Source organism: Chroicocephalus ridibundus, chromosome 24 (assembly GCF_963924245.1).
Source record: "Chroicocephalus ridibundus chromosome 24, bChrRid1.1, whole genome shotgun sequence".
Lineage (NCBI taxonomy): Eukaryota > Metazoa > Chordata > Aves > Charadriiformes > Laridae > Chroicocephalus > Chroicocephalus ridibundus.
Genome location: NC_086307.1, coordinates 3,133,986 through 3,157,046, shown reverse-complemented (window position 1 = coordinate 3,157,046; position 23,061 = coordinate 3,133,986). Strand labels below are relative to the sequence as shown.

At 68.9% G+C, this 23,061-nt stretch overlaps 2 protein-coding genes across 4 annotated transcripts; one reads left to right on the top strand and one right to left on the bottom strand.

Moving 5' to 3' along the window:
* Positions 1–9,528: 9,528 nt before the first annotated feature.
* On the bottom strand, positions 9,529–20,004 carry GDF11 (growth differentiation factor 11). Of its 2 annotated transcripts, none has more exons than XM_063359152.1 (3): positions 18,937–20,004; positions 11,577–11,950; positions 9,529–10,031 (listed from the first exon to the last, which is right to left on the bottom strand). In XM_063359152.1, exons 1-3 carry the CDS (start codon positions 19,214–19,216, stop codon positions 9,651–9,653), a joined length of 1,035 nt encoding a protein of 344 aa, XP_063215222.1. In that variant the 5' UTR covers positions 19,217–20,004; the 3' UTR covers positions 9,529–9,650. The 2 variants fall into 2 exon arrangements, with proteins under 2 accessions (XP_063215222.1, XP_063215221.1); XM_063359151.1 differs by lacking the exon at positions 18,937–20,004 and adding an exon at positions 16,196–16,613.
* Positions 18,310–22,421, top strand: INPP1 (inositol polyphosphate-1-phosphatase). 2 transcript variants are annotated; one of them, XM_063359148.1, is made up of 6 exons: positions 18,310–18,596; positions 20,636–20,847; positions 20,939–20,999; positions 21,099–21,302; positions 21,392–21,566; positions 21,780–22,421. In XM_063359148.1, the coding sequence occupies exons 2-6, from the start codon at positions 20,644–20,646 to the stop codon at positions 22,270–22,272; spliced, it is 1,137 nt and encodes a 378-aa protein (XP_063215218.1). In that variant the 5' UTR covers positions 18,310–18,596; positions 20,636–20,643; the 3' UTR covers positions 22,273–22,421. The 2 variants fall into 2 exon arrangements, with proteins under 2 accessions (XP_063215218.1, XP_063215220.1); XM_063359150.1 differs by having other exon boundaries at positions 18,317–18,596; positions 21,102–21,302.
* Positions 22,422–23,061: the final 640 nt, after the last annotated feature.

Genomic DNA, 23,061 nt, shown 5'->3' with positions numbered 1-23,061 from the left:
TGCTGTGACAACTTTCTCCTCTGTCTCCAGACTCGCCGCTCTCCCGCAGCTTCTCCCGGAGGTGTTGACCTTCCTCGGCCAGTCGCTCCCACCCCCCAGGGCCTTTCTCCGGCCGGGATGCAGGAGCCGTGGCCGGTTGCTGCCTCCATCCCTGGGAATCCTCCTTCCAGCCCTGGGAATCCTCCTTGGAGCCCTGGGAATTGTCCTTCCATCCCTGGGAATTGTTCTTCCATCCCCATGAAGCCTCCTTCCAGCCCTGGGAATCCTCCTTCCAGGCCCGGGAATTGTCCTTCCAGGCCCGGGAATTTTCCTTCCATCCCCAGGAATTCTCCGTCCATCCCCGGGAATCCTCTTTACATCCTCGGGAATCATCCTTCCAGCCCTGGGAATCCTCCTTCCATCCCCAGGAATTCTCATTCCCTCCCTGGGAATCTTCCTTCCATCCCTGGGAATCCTCTTTCCATCCCCAGGAATCGTCCTTCCATCCCTGGGAATCCTCCTTCCATCTCTGTGAATTGTCCTTCCAGCCCGTGAATCCTCCTTCCAGCCCTGGGAATTGTCCTTCCAGCCCCAGGAATTGTCCTTCCAGCCCTGGGAATCCTCCTTCCAGCCCTGGGAATCATCCGTTCATCCCCGCGAAGCCTCCTTCCAGCCCTGGGAATTGACTTCCAGCCCTGGGAATCCTCCTTCCATCCCTGGGAATCCTCTTTACATCCCCAGGAATCCTCCTTCCAGCCCTGGGAATCCTCCTCCTTCCAGCCCTGGCACCGCTGGGGACGTGGGTGGCTCCGTAAAGGACGTGGGACGGGGAATTGGGACTCCCCAAATCCTACTTGCGAGCGACCTGCGTCCCGCCGCCCGGGATGGGTTGGGGATCCTGGGGACGGAGCTGGAGTCCCGTCCCTGCCGGTGGCACCGCCGGGGGGAATGGGGGGAGGGTGCGGAGCCCCCCTGTCCCTGGGGAACCTTGTCCCCGCAGCCGCTGCTCGCGTGCCGTCCCTGCGGCCAGCGCGGCGTCCCGGCTCTGTGCTGGGGGGGGGCTGGATCGTGCCCAGCTCTCCCGGGTGGTGGCCCCGGTGCCGGCATCGTTGTCATCATGTGTGTCCCGTTCTGCCCCCCCCCGGGCCCCGGGCGCCCGTGGAGCTCCGCCAAGCTCCCCGCGGGGGCTTTAATTACTGCGAAGGTCGCATGCGGCCCGTCTCGTTAGAAGGTTCCGGGAGCCGGGGGATGTCATGGCGCAGCTGTGGGTGGTCGTCCGGATGTCCCTGTCCTAATTTGTCGATCGGCCCCCCCCCCGGCCCCCCGCTACCCCCTCCCCAGCCCCTGGGGTCTCTGAATTAGGTCACCCGATGGATGGATGGCCGGGGGGTTGGGGGGGCAGCGATGTGGGGTGCAGCCCCCGTGGCCTCGGGGGTGGGGGGGGGAGACGTGACCACAAGAAAAGCAAGCGCTCGTTAAACTCTTGACATCGTCCTCCCAAGCGAACAAACAACCCCCCCACACCCCCCACACCCCCCGCCCCAGCCACCACCCGGGGACCTGCGTCTCATCCCTCCGGCGGCCCCTCTGGGTGGGTGGCACAGCCGTGTGCATGTCCCCCCCCCTCCTCGGGGTGGGGGGGGGGGGCGACGGTGGGCAGGGGTGGCAGCGGGGACGCTGCGGAGCTCCCCGCCAGCGCCGGGTGTTGTCCTCGGGGACGCGCTGGGCTGTTGTCACCCTCGGTGTGTCGCGTGGCATCGCGTCGCGTGGCGCTTCGCCTGGCCCCATGGCTCCGCGCCGCCCTGTGGGTCCCAAACCACCGTCCCCCCCCCGTCCCCAGGAGCTTTTATCCATGGGGAAGCCGAGCCCGGGGAAGGGCAGAGGTGGCAGCTCCCCGCTTTTCTCGGTGCCTTGTCCTCGGCCGCGGCGAGACCCCAGCCCGGCCTGGAGCCTCTCCTGGCCCCACGGCGAGCTCTCGGCCGAGGTGGGGCTGGGGGGCTGCGGAGACCCCCGGCTAGAGGGGGCGGCGGGGGCAGGAGAGCGGAGAAACGGCCGCCGTCCATCGCCAACGGAGCGAGATCCCACGCCGGAGCTGAGTCCTCGTGGCCGGCCCCAGCTTGTGCCAGCAGGTCCCCTGCTACCCCCCACACACCCCCCCCGCCCCCCGCCATGGGCAGTGACCCTCCACTGCCCACCCTGTCCCCTCCCGCCGCCGCCATCCACTGCCACATTCCCGGCATACCTGCCGCCCCTAATGAGCCTCCATAAAGGCCGCCCCGCGCTCGGCTCCTCCGGCTCTTGGGGCCACTTGTAAATCCCAGCTTTACAACGGGGAGCTGCGCCGGGAGGAAGCGGGGGACGGCGGGGGGTCCCTCGGGGGTGGGGGGGGGACACATGGCTCTTGCCATCGCCCAGAGCCGGTGGGTCCATGTGGGGTGTCCCCGGCTCTGTCGGGGCTGTCTCCATCCCTGTCCCGTGTCCTGGGTCCTCCATCCCTGCTCCATGTTCCCCATCCCTGCTCCATGTTCCCCATCCCTGTTCCATGCCCTCCATCCTTGTCCCATGTCCTCCATCCCTGTTCCATGTGCACCATCCCTGTCCTGGGTGTCTCCATCCCTGTTCCCTGTCCCCCATCCCTGTCCCGTGTCCTCCATCCCTGTTCCCTGTCCCCCATCCCTGTCCCGTGTCTCCATCCCTGTTCCCTGTCCTCCATCCCTGTTCCCTTTCCTCCATCCCTGTCCCATGTCCCCCATCCCTGTCCCATGTCCTCCATCCCTGTTCCATGTCCTTCATCCCTGTCCCAGGTTTCTCCATCCTTGTCCCATGTCCTCCATCCCTATTCCATGTGCTCCATCGCTGTCCTGGGTGTCTCCATCCCTGTTCCCTTTCCCCCATCCCTGTCCCATGTGCTCCATCCCTGTTCCCTGTCCCCCATCCCTGTCCCATGTCCTCCGTTCCCTCCTTGGGGGTTTGCTCAGCCTCGCCACAACTCCTGGGGGGTGGGAAATGGGAGCTCAGGATGGGGACCCCCCCCCCACCGGTGGGCACAGCCCCCCCCCGGGTCTGCTGGGACGGGGACATCCTTCTCCAGGGGGCCCGGGGCCATTCTGGGGGGGCTGCGTGTTCTCCCGGGCTGGTTTTCCAAGTCTTGGTTGGCACCGGAGCGCGGGGACGAGCGTGTCCGGAGGGGTCTGGGATGGTTTGGCCCCATCCGAGCGAAAAACCCGGGAATGTCCTCGGCCGCACGCGGCTCCGAGCCGGGCTGGGGGCACGGGGGCGGATTTCGTCCCCTCTCATCCGCTCGTCCGTGGTGCGCCGCCAGCGCCGGGAGCGTGGGAAAAATGAAAACATCGGGAACCATTTCCCGAGCCCTCGGAGCCGCGGCCAACGGATCCGGCCGGGAGCTCCCGAGGGAGGGGGACAGCGAGGTCGTGGCGCGGGGGGGGGGTTTGCTGCGGTGCAGGGACCCGGAGTGCGGCGCCGGGCGAGGGGATGGAGGAACCGGAGGGGCCGGAGGGGCCGAGGGCCCGGGACCACGGCGTGGGGCAAAGACCCCGAGGAGCCGCGGGGGCTGTCGCACCCCCCGAGCCCCCCCCGGCCTCCTCCAGCCCCGCTCCCCGACCCGGGGGGGATGCTGCGTGGCCTATCCCAGGATCCGGTGATGACCCGGCATCTGATGCTGACCCCAGGATCCAGTGCCAACTCTGGGATCCGGTGCTGATCCCAGGATCTGGTGCCGATGCTGGGATCTGATGCCGATCCTGGGATCCAACGCCAGCCCTGGGATCTGGTGCTGAGCCCAGGATCCAGTGCCAACCCTGGGATCCGATGCCAACCCTGGGATCCAGTGCCGACCCCGGCATCTGATGCCGATGCTGGGATCCGGTGCAGACACCGGGATTGGGTGCCAACCTCGGGATCCGATGCCGACCCCCGGGATCCGATGCCAAGCCCAGGATCCCGCGCAGACCCCGGGATCCGGTGCCAGCGTGGGGCGGGTTCCGGGTGACGGGCCGGGAGCGGAGCGAAACGCCTTGGTCAGCAGTTTTCCCTTTTTTTTTAATTTTTTTTCGGCGGGGGGGCGGGGGGGCTTTTCTTTTTTGGCTAGATAATTTTTTTTTTAGTACAAAAAGCCTAAAAAAACCAAAAAAACCAAAAAAGACCCAAAAAAGCCCCACCCCAACCCCCCCCCACCAGCTGAGGCCGGGAGGAACGCGGGTTACGGATGAACCGCCGTTGGTCCAACGCCGCGGCGCCGCTCGCTCGGCTCTTCCCTTCCTGGGTCCGTTGTCACCGAGGGGCCGCGATCTGTGTGTCCCCCCCACGTCCCCTCCCTCCCCCCGTCCCCGCTGCGGCGACGGCGTCGCCCAAAGGAGCTTTGTGACCAGGCCGCGGTGTAACGAGGCGGCCCTGGGGGGCCGGTGGCGGCTCGGGGAGCGGGTCCAGGGCTCGGCCGGGCACCGTGGCCCCGGGAATGGCGTCTTCTCCTCCGGACCCACTGACCCCCGTCCCCCGCGGGTCCCCTCTGTCCCCTGGGGGCTGTCGCCGCCTCGCCAGACCCAGCGGGACGGTGGGGCCGGATTCGTGCCGCGACGCCGCGGTGGCACGACGATGGAGCCGGCAGCACCTGGGCGTCTCCGCCGGCGGCGAGGAAAAGCCATCCCGGCGCAGATGGAGCCGTCCTGGCGCCCACGGCCACCGCCACGGCCACCGCCACGGCCACCGCCACCCCCTCCCCGGCGCTCCTTCCACCTCCCGGAGCGCAGACGGTTCCCCAGCCCCGGCGGCCGCTCCCTCGCGCTCTCGATGCCCGAGTTTTTTGGGGAACGTTCGGCATCGCCGAGGCCGCTCCCTCCGGCGTCACCGCGTGGCTCCCTCAGGGTGACAATGGTGCCGGGGTGAGCTGGCAGCGGGACCCCTGCGACTGGTGGGACGGCGCCGTGGCGGGGAGACGTGGCACCGGCTGCGCTGGCTGGGGGTCCCGGTGGCCACCATGGGACTGGTGTCACTAGCCATGGTGCCACTGTGGGACCGGGTGTCACCGGCCGTGGTGCCACCAGGAGACCAGTGTCACTGGTGAGCCCTGGGGCTGTGTGGGAGCCCCCCCACCCCCACCCCCGGGATGGAGCCAAAAGCTCCGAATACTTTGATTATTCCCTTTTTTTTTTTTTTTTCCCCTTAAAATATATTTTTTTAATTATTCTAATTCCGTTATAATTTTTTTTTTTTTTCGGATGTTCAAGCGCTGTGTTGGGTCACGCGATTAAACTCCCCCCCCCCCTCTTCCTCCTCCACACCCCCACCCCCACCCCTTGACCCATTTTGGGTGTGCGATTTGGACTCCCCCCCCCCCCCCCCTTCCCCCGACTTTTCCCAGGGCCCGTCCTGAGCCTCCCCCACCCCCTCCCCTTGCCCCCCCCCCGAAAGACAGAACGAGGAAGAAAACAAGGAACAAACGAACAGAAAAATAACCTAAGACGTTTACGCACAGGACCAATACACCAGGTAAATAATAATAATAATAATAATAATATTAATAATAATAATAACAATAATAATAATAATAATATACTGACGGGGCTGCTCCCCCCCGCCCACCCTTGGCCAGTCAGCCCAGGGCACTGGTCCCAGTGCGGGGGTGTGGGACCAGTGCCCCCCCCTCAGCCCCGGCACTGGGACCAAGTGCCCAGGGTTTACTGGTCCCAGTGCCCGGGGGGGGCGGGGGCCCGTCTTCTTCAGCGCCACCTGCCTGGGGGGGGCCTTTTGGGGTGCTGGGCTGCGGGAATGGGGTGTTCCGTGACCCCCCAATGTGTAGGGGGGTGGCTGGACACTCCCCCCCACACCCCCCCTCGGCTGTGGGCTCCGCACCGGGCTGGACCCCGCGGCGGTGCCGGGGGATGGTGCCCTGGGGGGGGGACGATGGTGCCCGTGGGGAGATGATGCCCATGGCCGGGGGGGGTCCCACCTGCCTCGGCCACCCCCTTGTTTGAGGCTCTTCAAACCCGGGGGGGGGGTTGAAAGCGCCCGTCCCGGGCACCTCCCGTCCTTCCCGGCCCCCAGTCGCTGCCGCTGCCCCCGCAGCCCCCGCGTCCCCCACCCCGGGAAAGGGCCACGTGCCCCGAGCACGAGGCCGCTGGCCACATCCCAGGTGGGGGGCGAGCAAGACACCCCTCCGCCCCCCTTCCCCCCCGGATGGGGCTTTGGCAATGGTTGGGGTGAGGGGGGGCAGCCAAATCCCAGCCGGATCCCAACCAGACCGCGGTTCCCTGGCCCCAAAGCGGGATCTGGTGGCCGGTGGCGGGGGGGCGCTCTGTGCCCTTTCCAGTCCCTTCTGGCCCTTTCCCGGCGCATGGCTCCTCTCCCGGCGCTGGCCATGCCTTGGTGACACCGGCCCCGGTGCTGGCGATGGCGGGATGGTGCTTCTCCGCGCCGGCGCGTCCCCGACGTGGTTTCGGTGGCGGGGGGAGAATGGCGACGGCCGGGGCCGGACGAGGCCTCGTGATCCGCGAGCGCCAGGTGGAAGCGAAACGGGGGCCGGCAACGTATTCCCATGAGCAGCTTTGCCGGGAAGCGGAGCCTTTGGCATCGCACGGGCACCACCGGGGTGAGGGCACCGCAGGGGGACACAGGCCTTGGCCCCCCCCGCCCCCCCCCCGGCTCCGCGGCGAGACCCGGTGCTGCTGGAGGACGCGTCCCCCGGGAAGGCACTGAACGGCGGGGACGGGGGGTGTCTCGGCCGCGAAGCCGCCGATGTGGGGCCGTTTGCTGCGGTGCGATGTTTTGGGGCCGAGCTGAGCCCCCTGCCCGGCCCCGAGGGGTGAGGGGGCTGGGGGCCGCTCCCCGGGACGTCCCGCCGGCCCCTGGGGACCCCGGGGGACCCTGGCTCTCCCCGTCCCCGAGCTGGAGCCGCAGGGTCCGGCCGGCTGCTGGGGTGACAGGGCTGCCATCGCCGGAGCCACCGGGCTGGTGGCATCAGTGGCGAGACCCCCGCGGTGCCGGGAGCCCGGTGCGAGGGGCCCTAAGTGCTTCGGCACCACTGGGGTTTGGTAGCCCTGGGACTCAGTAGCCCCAGGACTCAGTAGCCCCAGGGTTCGGTACCACCGGGGTCTGGTACCACCAGGACTCGGTACCCCCAGGACTCAGTAGCCCCAGGACTCGGTAACCCCAGGGTTTGGCACCCCTGGGACTTGGTACCCCCAGGGCTTGGTAGCCCCGTGACTCGGTACCCCCGGGACTTGGTAGCCCCAGGGTTTGGTACCACTGGGGTCCAATACCCCCCCAGACTTGGTAGACCTGGGACTCAGTACCCCTGGGACTTGGTAGCCCCGGGGTTTGGTACCACTGGGGTATGGTACCCCAGGGACTTGGTAGCCCTGGGACTCAGTAGCCCCAGGACTCAGTAGCCCCAGGACTCAGTAGCCCCAGGGTTCAGTACCGCCGGGCCTCGGTAGCCCCTGGACTTGGTAGCCCCAGGGTTTGGTACCGCCAGGGTCCGGTACCCCCGGGACTCGGTAGCCCTGGGACTCGGTACCCCCGGGACTCAGTAGCCCCGGGCTGCCCCGTCCTTGTTAAGCGCTTTGGGCTCCGCGGAGCCGGGGACAAGTGCTAAAGGTCCCGGCCCGTCCCGGCCCCCCCCCCCCCGGCTCCCCCCCCACCCCGGCTCCTCGGCCGCCCGGCGCCGTCCCTAAGTGCTGCGGGGGGGGGGACGGGACGGGACGGGCCGCCCCGGCCGCCGCCACCGGCTCCATCCCGGCGGGGAGGGACGGGGCCGCGGCTCCCGGCGCCCTCGGGATAAGTGCTGGGGCCGGGGGGGGGGGCGGGGGGGGGGGTGTCCCGGGCCGCCCCCTCGGGCCGGGGAGGGGGGGGGTGGGGGGGGGTCGGCGGCCGCTCGGCGCCAGGATCAGCGCGGGGGGGGGGGTGTGTGTGGGGGGGAAGGGCCGGGGAGCCCGTTCTCACGCGAAAATAACCCAAACGCCGGCCGGGGGGGGGGGGCGAATCTGCCGCGTCAGCGGAATTTCTCCCCCTCCGGAGCCTCCGTCCAATTCTGGCCGGTGCCGCCTCCGGATAACCCCGGGCCACCGGCCACCGCCGCCGCAGGAGCCCCCCCGAGCAGTCCCTGGAGAGCGCCGGGCACCGGGGCAAGCATCGCCGTCCCGCCGGTAACACCGGGGCTAGCATCACCGTCCCGCCGGTAACACCGGGGCGAGCATCGCCATCCCACCGGTAACACCGGGGCTAGCATCACCGTCCCGCCGGTAACACCGGGGCGAGCATCACCATCCTGCTGGTGGTACCGGGGTGAGCATCACCGTCCCACCGGTAACACCGGGGCGAGCATCACCGACCCGCCAGTAACACCGGGACGAGCATCACCGTCCCACCGGTAACACCGGGGCGAGCATCACCGACCCGCTGGTAGCACCGGGGCGAGCATCACTGTCCCACCGGTAACACCGGGGCGAGCATCACCATCCTGCTGGTGGTACCGGGGTGAGCATCGCCATCCCACCGCAACACCGGGACAAGTATCACCATCCTGCTGGTGGTACCGGGGTGAGCATCGCCATCCCACCGGCAACACCGGGACAAGTATCACCATCCTGCCGGTAACACCGGGGCGAACATCAGCATCCCCAGGGTGAGCATCCCCGGGATGAGCATTGCCATCCCACCAGCCACACCGGGACAAGCAGCGCCATCCCGCCGGCGGTGCCAGTGCCGGATCCAAAGCGTGGGCAGCAGCTCCGTTCCCCTCAGGCCATCCGTGCCCGGGGATGCCCCGGGACACCGGCGGTACCAGGGCCGGGGGGCTCCGGGCTGAAGCAGCCCTCCCAGGGCTGTCCCCGCTGTCGGGTCATGGGTGCCAGGATGGTGCTGGCGGCGTGAAGGAAGGGACCGGGGTGAGCGGGGCTTCCCGCAGCAAAGCGCCGGCCGGGAGGGTGATTAATAAATAAATAAATTAAAGAAGGGAGACGGTTTCCTCCCGGGCCGAAGCTGTCACCGGCGCTCGCCTGGCCCCGGTGCGCCCGTCCCGGGGGTCCCGCTGCCGCATCCCGCCGTCCTCACTGCAGGAGCGGGGCTGGCACCGCGGGGCTGCTGGGGGACGGGGGCCACCCACCCCTTGGATGTCACCTTGGCCGTGGGGCGGGCAGGGACATCCCCGTCCCCGCTCCAGGAGCGCGGGGTGACGTGGGGTCCGCTCGGCCGCCTCCGTCGCCGTTGAGCTGGGGCAGGAGTGCCGTGCCGTGCCGTGCCGTGCCATGCCGGTGCCGTGCCGTGCTGTGGGTGCCGCGGGCGGGGGGTGGCGGTGCTGGGGGTCCCGGCCGTCCCCTTCCCTTCTCCGTCCGGTTGCTTTATTGCACAATGCATGTCGAAGCGCGGGTTTGGTGCAGCGTTTCTCCGTGGGCTCCTCTTCTCTCTCTCTCTTCCCCCAACATCCGAAGGAATTTCGACGCTTTGTTCTTTTGTAATTTTTTTTTTAAAAAAAAAAAAAAAAAAAAAAAAAAAAGAAGCAACCAAAAAAAAAAAAAAATCCAAACCCCCAAAAACTGGAAGAGGAGTTTGTTGGTGGTGGAGGAGGAGGAGGAGGAGGACTGGGGTGGGGGGGGTTGGGGGGGGGGGGCCGGGGTGGGGGCGGAGGGGGGCAGCCCCAAGCCGGGCTGTTTTTTTTTTTAAGAGCACCCGCATCTGTCAACCACCATTCCCGGGATCTTGCCATAGATGATCTGCTGTTTGTCGTTGAAGTAGAGCATGTTGATGGGGGACATCTTGGTGGGGGTGCAGCAGGGCCCCGCCGAGCCCCGGGGGTTGGCCTGCTGCACCAGGTGGGTGTGGGGGTACTTCTGCATGAACATGTACTCGCACTGCCCCGAGCAGTAGTTGGCTTTGTATCTCTTGGGGGCGATAATCCAGTCCCAGCCGAAGGCCTCGAAGTCGACGGTGAGGGGGTAGCGGCAGCAGCGCGACTCGGTCGAGTGCTCGTCGCAGTCCAGCCCCAGGTTGCGCCGCGAACGCTTGTTGTTCTCCAGCACCCGCAGCTCCATGAAGGGGTGCTGGGTTGGGGGGGGGGGAGGGGGGAGAGTGGAGGGAGAGGGGGGGGACACACATACACACACACACGCGTCAACTTTGGGCTGACCCACCGTCCCGCCGTCCCGGCTCCCCGTGTCCCGCATGGTCATGCAGAGCTGCCACCAGCCCCATGGAGGTGCCACCAGCCCATCGAGGTGGCACCAGCCTCCTGGAGCTGCCACCAACCCAACAAGGTGCCACCAGCCCCACTGAGGTGTCACCAACCCATCGAGGTGTCACCAGCCTCCTGGAGCTGCCACCAACCCAACAAGGTGCCACCAGCCCCACTGAGGTGTCACCAACCCATCGAGGTGTCACCAGCCTCCTGGAGCTGCCACCAACCCAACGAGATGCCACCAGCCCCACTGAGGTGTCACCAGCCATCAAGGTGTCACCGACCTCCCGGAGCTGCCACCAACCCAACGAGGTGCCACCAGCCCCACTGAGGTGTCACCAGCCATCAAGGTGTCACCGACCTCCCGGAGCTGCCACCAACCCAACGAGGTGCCACCAGCCCCACTGAGGTGTCACCAAGCCATCAAGGTGTCACCAGCCTCCTGGAGCTGCCACCAGCCCCATGGAGGTGCCACCAGCCCAACAAGGTGTCACCAGCCCCATCAATGTTTCTTCAGCCCCATTGAGGTGTCACCAGCCCCATGAAGCTGCCACCAGCCACATTGAGGTGCCACCAGCCCCATTGAGGTGTCACCAGCCCAACAAGGTGTCACCAGCCCAACGAGGTGTCACCAGCCCCCCGGAGCTGCCACCAGCCCCATTGAGGTGTCACCAGCCCAACAAGGTGTCACCACCTCCAACAAGGTGTCACCACCCCCATTGAGCTGCCACCAGCCCCATCAATGTTTCTCCAGCCCCATCAACGTGTCACCAGCCCCATCGAGGTGTCACCAGCCCCATGAAAGTGTCATCATCCCCATGGCACTGTGACCAGCCCCGTGCAGCTGTAACTGGCCCCATGGAGCTGTCATTGTCCCCACAGGGCTCTCAGCAGCCACATGGAGGTGTCACCAGCCTCGTGAGGGGAAGGTCATCGTCCCCATGGAGCTGTCACTGTCCCCACAAAGCTGTGACCAGCCCCATGGAGCCATCGCCAGCTCTGCAGAGATGTGACCAGTCTTGTGGAGCTGTGGCTGGTCCTATGGAGCTGTCATTGTCCCCATGGGGCTGTCACTGTCCCCCTTGGGGCTGTGACTCTCCCCACAAAGCGGCGACCAGCCCCATGGAGCTATGATTGTCCCCATGGAGCTGTCACTGCCCCCAGAGAGCCGCGACCACCCCCACAAGCTGTCACCAGCCCCATGGAGCTGTGCCGCCACCCATCCCTGTCCCCATTGCCCCCCCTATTCCCCCATTCCCTGGGGACAGCCAGGACCCCTGTGCCCATCCAAGCACCGGAGCCACCACGATGCCCCACGAGCTCCGCGCAGCGTCGACCCCCGGGGCCGTGGGCAGGGGGGGACGACCCCCACCTCCGAGCCACGCGCCCACCCCGCTGCCGGGTCACCTACCAGCCCTTCGGCGCCGGGTCCCAGGGAGGTGACGGCCAAGTCGTTGCCGTTGGGGTCGAAGGCGTTGATCTCGATGCCCCAGTTGTTCTGCGGCTGCTTGAACCAGTTCTGCAGCACGTGCTTGAAGTCGATGCTCTGCCAGTGCCCCACGCGGGAGTTGAGGTCGATCTTGAGGGAGCGGATGCGGATGTGGCGGCTGCCCTCCTCCGTCACCGGCTTCAGGCGGAGGATCTGCAGGTAGACGGTGGAGGGGTGCTGCACCGGGCGCAGGTACACCCACAGCTGCGCCTTCACCACCTTGGTGAACATGATCTTGGGGCTGAAGTTGAAGAAGCAGCAATGGGGGTTGCCCTCGATCTGCACCACCGGGTCCGCTGTGGGAGGGAGGAAGGAGGCGTCAGGGGAGGCCGCCCCGGGACGCCCCCCTCCCCTGGGACCCCCCTCCCCTGGGACCCCCCTCCCCTGGGACCCCCCTCCCCTGAGACCCCACTACCTCAGGACCCCCCAACCCTGGGACTCCCCAACCCCGGGACCCCCCTACCTCAGGATCCCCCAACCCCGGGATCCCCCCCACCCCGGGACCCCCCCCCCCCGCCCCCGACCACCGCCACCAGCGGCTCCATGGTGCGCGGGGGCCGGGCGCGCTCCTCCTCCTCGGTCGTTAGGAGTTGAAGGTCGGGTCAGAGGCTGCCCCGGGGGTCATTGTCCCTCCATTGGCAATAAGGTCCCCGGCTGCCCCCTGACCCCGTGTCACCGGGGATTCATGATCCCCCGCGGGGGGCGCGGGGACCGAGCGGGGCTGGGGAGGGGGGTTCCGGCCCCACAGCACCTGCTTCGGGGCAGCCGGTTCCCAACGCGTCCCTGCGCAGCAGCCGGGAACGCGCCTGGTCCCGCAGGGATGCGGCGAAGCCCCGAGGAGGGTCCGTGGCACCGGGCTGGGTACCACCGGAGTCCCCGCCGGCGGCCCAGTGTCCCAGAGGACACCCAGCGCCCACCATCCCTCCCTTCTCCCACCCTCCCATCGCCCCCCCTTCCCATCGCCCACCCTTCCTGGGCTGGTTTTTGGGGCTGGCCCCACACCTCTGCCCGCCGTGGGGATGCTTCACCCAGGACCCCCGCTGGGTCATGCCCTGGGGGATGCTCTCAGCGATGGCAAGTGGCCACCGCGGGGACAGGGACACCCGCCCCGGCGGGACCACAACCCCCGGCATCCCCATGCCGAGCATCCATCGGGGCGTGGGGGGTCCCCGACCGCCCTCCCCCAGCCCCGCGGCAGCACCCCGGCCCCACGCCTGCCCTCCCTGCTCGGCAAACATCTGTGTCAAATTGAGCTGGGAATTTCCAACCCCCCCCCCCCCCTCCCCGTCCCCCCGTCCCCCCTCCCTGTCCCCAGCAGCCCCCCTCCCCCTGCCACGCACCGGTCAGGTTTAATAGCACCCAGCTGCAGCGCGGGGCCATTTGCTGCGCGCGAGGCCTCCCCGAACACATGGGGGTCACGACACCGGCCGCAGCCCCGCGAATGCCATCCAGCCCCCCCGCCGCGCCGCACATAAACCAAAGTGACAGGGGCTTGGGGCGGGGGGGAGCGAAGGACGGATGGACGGATCCGGGTGCTGCCCACCCAGACCCCTCCCAGCAATTTGCTGTGCACAAGCCCCCCATTAAACACACGCTCCCCCCCCTACCAGGACCTGCCCGGGGAGCATTTGTCCCCTGCCCTGTCCCCTCCGAGCCACGCTGGCCCCCCCGGCTCCCAGCCCCAGGGCAGGTTGTGCCCCCCCCAGCCCCTTCCACGGGGTCTTTGCCACCCGTCGTCGGTGGGTGTTGTCCCAGCCCGGGCCGGTGGCCACCTCGAGGGGTCCTGGTGGCCTGAGGGGACGCGGTACCCCTTTGCTCCGGTGAGGGGGGGCAGCACCGGCCGGGGTTGTTTTTGTAGGGTCTCCCGGTGGGAGATGCCAAAGCAGCGCCGGAGCCGGCGCAGGGCCCCGAAAGCTGCCACCGAAGCCCCTCACTGTGACACCGGCCGCACCGATCCCCTCCCCGGGACGCGGGGGACAGCGGGGTGCCTGCGGCCCCGGGGGCGAGCTGGGGGGGTCCGGGGTGGCAGAGGGAGGTGCTGGGTGGTGGTGGTGGTGGGGGGGGTGTCCGGGGGGATGGGGGGGGGGCTGTGCCACGCTGGCTGCTCCTGGCACGGGGCTGCGGCGGTGCCAGGATGCTCGTCCCGTCGCTGTGGCAACGGGGGATAAAGGTTACCGGGACATCGGTCACAGCTGAGTATGTGCCGGGAGCGGGGGGGGGGTGGGCACGGCCCCGGTCCCCCCCACCCCCACTCCCCCCCGGCTCTTTGTTCCCACCGGGGCCCGGATTTGGGGGCTCCCACCTCTGCCCCGTTAACCCCTCGCTTGCCGCGGCGGGGGGGGGCGGGACGGACGCTGGAGACCCCCCAAGGCCGGGGACCCCTCGTCGCCCACGTGCCAGCGGTGGCTCTGCCCATGTCCCCCGTGTCCCCCGCTCACGGCCCGCTGACCTTGAGCGGCTCCCGGCCCCCCCCACCCCCCCCCCCTCCACCCCGGGCCCCCACCAGCCCCTCGCCCCGGCCCGTGCCCGCCCCGGCCCCCCATCGCCCCTCATTAAGCTCCCTCCACCCCACGGGTCGCGGGGGTCACGGGTAGCCCCTAAATGGGTTTAGGACCCAATTAACCTTCCCGGGGTCCTTCTGCAGTTAAAAAATAAAAAAAAAAAAACGAGGGGGGGGAAGGTGGCGGTGGAGGGGTGCTGGGGGTGGTGGTTTGGGATTAACTGGGGGGGGGGGGGGGGGGACGGCCGGGGGGAACCCGAGAGCTTTATGGCTCTGCTGCCTATAAAGCCCTTTCCCTCCTTCTGTTCAGGAACCATAAAACCCCACACAATTGCCACGGGGGGGGCCAGGAGGGAGGGAAAAAAAAAAAATTCATAATAATAACGGAGCGGTGGTGGACCAAGAGGGGAGACGGGAGACGGGGGAGACGGATGGAGGGGGGGGGGCGCAGGCCCCGGACCCTGCGGCGCATCCGGCCGTGGGACCCCTGGGGCTGTGGGACTCCCAGAGGGGGGCCGGGGGGGACCCGGCCGGCCGGGAGGAGGGGCCGCCCTCTGGTATTTATTTTGGGGGCCCCCGAGCTGTTAAAGGGGCCGGGGGGGTGGTGGTTGGCGGGGGGGGGGGGGTGCAGCAAGCGTTAACGCGGCGCGGGGAGGAAAACCCCAGCGTGTTGTCAATTTTATGGGTAATAAAATTTCAAAGCCGCCCGAGTCTATTAATGCCTGGGAAGGAAATTCGTTGGGGGGCTGCGGGGGGGGTGGGGGGTGGGGTGGGGGGGTTGGGGGGGGTGAGCAGTGCCTCACACTTCCCTCCCTTCCGCTCCCCCTTCGCACCCGGCCCCACTCCCGGGGGTCTCACCCCCCCCCCCCCCCAGCCTCGTCCCGCTCGGGAGCAGGTGGAGCTGGAGCTGGGGAGGGGGAAACTGAGGCAGGGAGAGGGGCGGGGGGGGGGGGGGGGGGGGCGCAGCCCCGGACCCCCACCCGCTCACCCACAGACAGACAGACGGAGCCACATTACAGCGCAGCAAAGCCCCCGTCCTCCATCCCCTCCCTGCTGGGGACCCCTTGCAGCCCCCCACCACTCTGGCTGTCCCCCGCAGGGCCTGCCGTCACCCTGTGTCACCCTACTGCCACCCTGTTGTCACCTTGCTGCCACCCTGCTGTCACGCTGTTGCCACCCTGCCGTCACCTTGTTGTCACCCTGCCGTCGCCCTGTTGTCACCCTGTGTCACCCTGCCGTCACCCTGCCATGTGCCATGGCAGGAGGCGAGCGCTGGCACCCACTGCCCGGCAGGGCCCTGGGGACCAGGAGGTCACGGTGCCATCTGCCCCATGTCCCCAGTCCGGTCCCAGTGCCGGGGCTGGTGCTGAGTCCCTGCGCCCAGTGCCAGGTCCCCGGGTCCCAGTGCCACGTCCCAGTACGCGGTGCTGGGTCCCAGCTCCCAGCCGCAGTGTCGGTGCTCAGACCAGTGCCAGCGCCGGGTCCCGGTACCTGCTGCCAGCGCCCAGTCCCACAACCTACTGGTGCCAGTGCCATGTCCCAGTCCCAAGCGCTGAGTCCCAGTCCCCAGTTCCACCTCCCAGTCCCCAGTCCCGGGTCCCAGCACCCGGTACCGGGTCCCAGCACCCCGGGGCCATTCCCAGTCCCGTCTCCCGGTTCCCGGTGCCCCGTAGCGGCTGTCGGCCGGGCTGTCCCATCCCCGTGTCCCCGTCGTGTCCCGGTGAGGTGCATCCCGCCCCGGGACTCACACGGAGTTGCCCGGGGGGGGGGGGCCGAGCGGGGGGATGCTGCGGACCGGGATCCCCGTGGGGGGGGGGGGGGGTGCACCCCGGGCGGGAGGGGTGCGAGGCGAGGACGGGGAGCCGCGGGGGAGGAGGGGACACCCCGGAGGGACGCTGCCGGCGGTCGCCCGGGCTGGCTGAAGGGAACCGGCGCGGGGGTGGGGGGGGGACGGACGGGGATGTGCGGGGGGGAGACCGGGGTTGCTGGGGAGGGGGGGACCCGGGGAAGTTTGCGGCGGCGGAACAAAGGCGGCACTGACTTTCCTGGGCCATGCTGATGACGGTCTCGGTGGTGGCGTGATACTCGTCCTCCTCCAGGTACTCGTCGTGCTGCAGCGAGTCCCCCTGGAAGTCGTGGAGGTCGAGGAGCTGCTGGAGGGGGGGGGCCTTGGGCAGGAGCTGCTTCACCACCTCCCGGGTGATGTTGGGCGCTTCCTTCAGCCGCAGCTTGCTCAGGATCTGCGACTTGATGCTCTCCAGCCGCAGCTCCTTGCTGTGCCGCCGCCAAAGACACACGGGGCAAGCGGGCTCGGAAGCCGGGGGGAGAGGTTGCCCTTCCAGCCCCCCCACCCCCGCCACCGCCGCCACCGCCGCCGCCAAGCAGAGCAACACCGGGGCCATCCCGGGGCGAAAAGAAGAAGAAGAAGAAAAAAAAAAAAAAAAACCCAAAAAAAAAAAAAAAAACCAAACAAACCAAAAAAAAAAAAAAAAAAAAAAAAAGAAAAAACACAACCCCGAAAAAAATAAAAAAAAACCCCAAACACGGCCCCCCCCTAAATAAACCAACCCCCCCCCCCAAAAAAAAAAAAAAAAAAAAAAAACCAACCACCTCGTCCCCCCCGCCCCGCTTCCACCGCAACGCGCAAGGGGCGCGGAACGGGGGGGGGGGGGGGGGAGAAGGCGGTGTAACGGGGGGGGCGGGGGAAGCAGGGGGAGGGGGCGGTGAGGGACCCCCCCCCCCCCCCGGGAGGAGGGGAAGGGGGGGGAGTTTCGAGAGGAGGAGGGAGCGGAGGAAAAAAAAAAAAAAAAAAAAAAAAAAAAAAAGGGGGGGAAGGAAGGGGGAAGGGGGAAGGGGGAAGGGGGGGGAAGGGGGGGGGGGGGGAAAGGAAAGAAAAAAGCGGCGGTAGCGGCGGCCCCGGAGGTTTTTATACCCCAAGAGAAGTGTGTCGTCAGCGGCCTTGATTGGCTGCGGCCGCACAAAAGAGGGTTCTGGCAGGGGCTTGTCACCAGCCGCCGCCGGCCCCCCCCGAACACCGGGAACGGTCCCCCCCCCCCCCCCCCCCCTTCACCCGGTTGGGGCCGACCCCCCCCCACCCCCCACCCCCAACCTCCCCCGGGTTCCGGTGGTGGCGGGGAAGCGGCGCGGCGGGACCCAACTCCCGGCAAGTGCGGCGGGGCCGGGCGAACGCACTTGCCGGGAGTTGGGTCCCGCCGCGCCGGTAAACCGGGGATGCTCCTCCCGCTCCACCCCCCCACACACCCCTTTCCCATCCTCAATGGGCTCCCCCCCCCTCCCCGTTCCATCCCCCCCTCCCCCCGCAACCTTTACCGGGACCGACTCTTTCCTCGGTCCATGCCGGATTTCATCCCTTCCCCGCGCCCCGCGCCGTGGTCGCCATCCCCCGCCGGTCCTTTACCGTCGCCTCCCGGTTCGCCATCCCTGTCCTCAACCGGCTCCGTGACAACCCCCCCCCGTCCCCCCCCCCCCCCCCTCCGCGCACGGTGCCCATCAGAACCATGGAGAGGGCAAGGGGGACGAGCGCCCCCCCCCCCCCCTCCTTCACACACCCCCCCCCCCCCTCCCGGTGGCACCGGCCCCGGTGTGGCGGGAGGGGGGGGTGTCCCCAGCCCGGTGTGGGGGAGACCCAGTCCCGGTTGTGGCGGGGGGGGGGACGGACACACACGTACACATACACACGGGGGTGCGTGTGTGTGTGTGTGTGCTGGGGGGGGGGTGTGCCGTTACGGGTGGGGAGGGCGGCGTGAGCGCATCCCGCCAGGGGGCGTCACGGCGCGGTTGCGGAGCGGTGGAGGTGGAGGGGGCGGGGGGGGGACGGGGTGTGTGTGTGGCGGGGGGGGGGGGGCGGGGGGGACATGCACCCCGCGGCCGGTAAAACCGGTGCGAGGAGCAGCGCCGGGGCGAGGGCGCCACCTCGCGGCGCGGGGCGACACCGCCAGCCCCGGCGATGGCGCGGGAGGGGGACACACACCCACGCACACACCGTGGGGGGGGGGGGGGGGGTGTGTATGTGTGTGGAGGGCCCCGGGGGTAAAGGGCGAGGGGGGTGGGGGGACGGCGAGCATTCCCCACTCCCGGTGAAGCGGTTTCCCCGCGGCGGCGGCGGCGGCGGCGGCATCGATTTCCCCCCGCCCCCGCCCCTCCCGGTGCCGCCCCGGAGCGGAAGAAGGCGGCGATCGGAGCCCCGACACCGGGGGGTGTCGTTCGTCCCCGTCCCCGCCCCGCACGCCTGGGTCCCACCCCCCTCCGCACACCGAGGGTCCCTCGGACGCCTGGACACACACCGCCCCCCACCCCCCCCCGCACACCGGGCTCCCCCCGCACGGTGCGGGCCCGAGGGGGTTAAAGCGGCGGCGTGACGCGGCCCCGCCGGCCCCGCCCCACGGGCGGCCCCGCAGGAGCTGTCAGCGGCACCGGCCCCGGTAACGGCAACCTGGGGGGGGGGGGGGTGGCTGGAGGGACCCGCGGGTCCTCTGAGGGTGCCGCAGGGGGTGGGGGGCGGCTCTCCGCGGCGGGGGGGGGGGGGCGACACACCGGGGGTGGGGGTCCCCCGGCGCGGCGCGGCCCCCGGGAAGGGCTGCGGGGGCTGGGGGGGGGGCGGCCCCGTGGCGCCGCAGCGCTCCAGGGGTGCAGCGGGGATCGGACACCCCCCCCCCACCGTGTCCCCCCCCCCACCCCCAGCCCTGGCTGCTCCCCCCGCCACGCGGGACAGACCCCCCCCGCGCGGGGACCCCACAGTGCGGCCGCCTCCTTGGCCAGGACCTGCGTCCCGACGTCCCTGCGTCCACGTCCCCGTGTCCCTACGTCCACGTCCCCATGTCCCCGTGTCCCCACGTGTCCACGTCCACATCCCCACGTCCACGTCCCGACGTCCCCACATCCCCAGGTCCACGTCCCCATGTCCCCATGTCCCTACATCCACATCCCCATGTCCCCACGTCCCTATGTCCACGTCCCCATGTCCACATCCCCATGTCCCTATGTCCCCACGTCCCTGTGTCCACGTCCCCACGTCCCCACATCCCCAGGTCCATGTCCCCATGTCCCCATGTCCCTACATCCCCATCCCCAGGTCCCCACACCCCTATGTCCACGTCCCCACATCCACGTCCCCATGTCCCCACATCCACGTCCCGATGTCCCCACGTCCACGTTCCCACATCCCTACGTCCCTTTGTCCACGTCCCTATGTCCCTGTGTCCCCACATCCCTACGTCCCTGCATCCCCAGGTCCATGTCCCCATGTCCCCACATCCACATTCCCACGTCCCCACATTGATGTCCCCACATCCACTTCCCCCATCCCCACATCCCCACGTCCCCACATCCCCGCGTCCACATCCCCTTGTGTCCATGTCCCTACGTCCACGTTCCCCATGTCCCCACATCCCTGCATCCCCCCATCCCCATGTCCCCATGCCCCTACATCCCCAGGTCCATGTCCCCATGTCCCCACATCCATGTCCCCATGTCCCCACGTCCACATCCCCACGTCCCCATGTCCCCATGTCCCCACACCCCTACATCCCCCAGTCCATATCCCTGTGTTCCCACATCCATGTCCCCATGTCCCCACATCCCCATGTCCCCATCCCCATGTCCCCATGTCCCCACATCATCCCCATGTCCCCATGTCCCCACATCCACATCCCCATGTCCCCATGTCCCCACGTCCCCACGTCCCCACATCCCCATGTCCCCATGTCGCCACGTCCCTGCATCCATGTCCCCATGTCCCCACGTCCACATCCCCATGTCCCCACGTCCCCATGTCCCCGCACCCCTACATCCCGCAGTCCATATCTGTGTTCCCACATCCATGTCCCCATGTCCCCACATCCCCACGTCCCCATGTCCCCACGTCCCCACATCCCCATGTCCCCATGTCCCCGCATCCATGTCCCCATGTCCCCATGTCCCCACGTCCCCATGTCCCCACGTCCCCGCATCCGTGTCCCCGTGTCCCCATGTCCCCATGTCCACATCCCCACGTCCCCATGTCCCCATGTCCCCGCACCCCTACATCCCCCAGTCCATGTCCCTGTGTTCCCACATCCATGTCCCCATGTCCCCACATCCCCATGTCCCCACATCCCCATGTCCCCATGTCCCCACATCCATGTCGCCATGTCCCCATGTCCCCACATCCCCACATCCTCACGTCCCCATGTCCCCACATCCACATCCCCATGTCCCCACATCCCCACATCCTCATGTCCCCATGTCCCCACATCCGCATGTCCCCACGTCCCCGCGTCCATGTCCCCATGTCCCCACGTCCACGTCCCCACCCCTGGGCTGTGGCCTCCGCCGGCCGGCCGGGATAATTTTAGCCGTGTCCCCACCCTGGGGCCAGAGCCGGGCAGGGTGCGGCATGGACGCTGCCCGCACCCTGCGATTAGGGACAGGGCGCGAGGGGCTGTGACCCGCCCCCCCGCCCTGAGCGCCGCGTCCCCCCCAGCCCCGGCCATGGCAGGGCTGCTGCAGGCCTTGGTGGGCGCCTCGGAGAAGGCGGCGCACATCGCCCGGCTGTGCCGGCGCGAGGAGCCCCTCTTCCAGCTGCTGGTGGCCGAGAAGACGGGGGCCGACAGGAACAGGAGGTTCCTGCAGGACTTCAAGACGCTGGCGGACGTCCTCATCCAGGAGGTCATCAAGCACGACCTGGGGAAGGAGGTAGAGGACGGGCTGGGGGGGGTGGGGTCCCCAGGGTGTCCCCGCGTCCCCCCGAGGGCTGAGCCACCCTCTGTGTCCCCATCCCCCCCAGTTCCCCGAGCTGCAGGGCCACATCCACGGCGAGGAGTCCAACGAGTTCAGGAACGGGCAGGGTGAGTCCTGGGGAGCTGGGGGTGGGGGGCAGCCACGGAGCCGGGGTCATCCCCCACCTCCCCAAAACCGGGGACCATGGCTGAGGCCGGGGGTGCCAGCAGGAGAGACGGTGACGGTGCGGGTCTGCGCCACGCCGGGGGACACCGCCGCCCTGCTGCTCTCCGTGCTGGAGCCCGAGCGGGCGGCCGCCGAGCTGCTGGCGGCCGCCGTGCACCGGGACGTGACGCTGGAGGACGCCGAGCTGGCCAGCGTGGCCCTCAGCGTGCCCCCCCAGGACCTGGCCATCTGGATAGACCCCATCGGTGAGGGGGGCGGGGCTGGGAGACGGTGGGTTGGGGACAACCCCCACCCCAATGCGGCTGAGCCCCGGCCAATTCGGCTGCCCCCACAGACTCCACCAACGAGTACATTGCGGGGCGCGAGGACGTGGCCCCCGTCGATGGCATCGCCCCGGCGGGGCTGTGCTCGGCGCTGGTGCTCATCGGGGCCTACGACCGGCGCACGGGCTGCCCCGTGCTGGGCGTCATCAACGAGCCCTTCTTCCGACGGGACCCCCTGACCCACAGGTACCGGCACCCGGGGCTGCGGGGGCACGGATGGATCGTGGCACCCGAGGGTAGGGGGACACGGCTGGATCGTGGCCCCTAGAAGCTGGGGAGACCTTGGGGATGGGGAAACGGTGTCCCCGAGGTGGCCCTTGGGGGACCACCCAAGGACCCCAAGGTGATGGGGTCCTTGGTGATGGGGGGGGTCCGCACTCAGGGTCCCCGTCCCCGCAGGTGGCAGGGACGGTACCACTGGGGCGTCGCGTACGGAGAGACGCGGCTGTCCTCGCTCAGCCCCCCGCCGCCGTGCCCCGCGCCCTGCCTGGTGCTGAGCCGGGCGGAGGGGGCCGCGGTGCGGGAGGCCCTGGGCCCCCTCTGCAGTCACCGCCTGCGCTTCGCCGCCGGCGCCGGCTACAAGATGCTCTGTGTCATCCTGGGGCTGGCGGACGCCTACGTCCTCTCCCAGGGCAGCACCTTCGCCTGGGACGCCTGTGCCCCCCACGCCATCCTGCGGGCCCTGGGCGGGGGCGCGGTGGCCTTGGCGGGGGCTCTGCGGGCGCGGCGGGAGGGTGACACCAGGGACCCCCCCGAGCTGGTCTACAACTGCCCGGTGGAGGGGGCGGCGGGGGCCGAGCGCTGGGCGAACCGGGGTGGCCTGGTGGCCTACGCGCACCCCCAGCACCTGGAGGCCGTGCTGGCCGCGCTGGCCACCGTGCCAGGGCTCTGAGCCCACGCTGGCTGGGACCCCGGGGTGCAGGGTAGGGGGTGGCTGGGGACAGGGTGGCCAGGACCTCAGGGTACAGGTTATAGGGTGTTGGGGACCCCGGGGTGCAGGGTGTGGGGTGGCTGGGACCCCAAAGTGACAGTTATAGGGTGTTGGGGACCCTGGGGCACAAGGTGTGGGGTGTCTGGGGCCCTGCGGTGCAGGGTGTGGGGTGTTGGGGACCCCGGGGCGCAGGACGCAAGGTGTTGGGGACCCCGGGGCACAGGGTGTGGGGTGTCTGGGACCCCACGGTGCAGGGTGTGGGGTGTTGGGGACCCCGGGGTGCAGGACACAGGGTGTTGGGGACACCAGGGTGCAGGGTGTTGGGCGTTGGGGACCCCGGGGTGCAGGACACAAGGTGTTGGGGACCCCGGGGTGCAGGGTGTGGGGTGTCTGGGGCCCCACGGTGCAGGGTGTGGGGTGTTGGGGACCCCAGGGCACAGGGCACAAGGTGTTGGGGACCCCGGGGTGCAGGGTGTGGGGTGGCTGGGACCCCAAAGTGACAGTTATAGGGTGTTGGGGACCCTGGGGCACAAGGTGTGGGGTGTCTGGGGCCCTGCGGTGCAGGGTGTGGGGTGTTGGGGACCCCGGGGCGCAGGACGCAAGGTGTTGGGGACCCCGGGGCACAGGGTGTGGGGTGTCTGGGGCCCCATGGTGCAGGGTGTGGGGTGGCTGGGACCCCAAAGTGACAGTTATAGGGTGTTGGGGACCCCGGGGTGCAGTGTGTGGGGTAGCCAGGACTCCTGGGTGCTG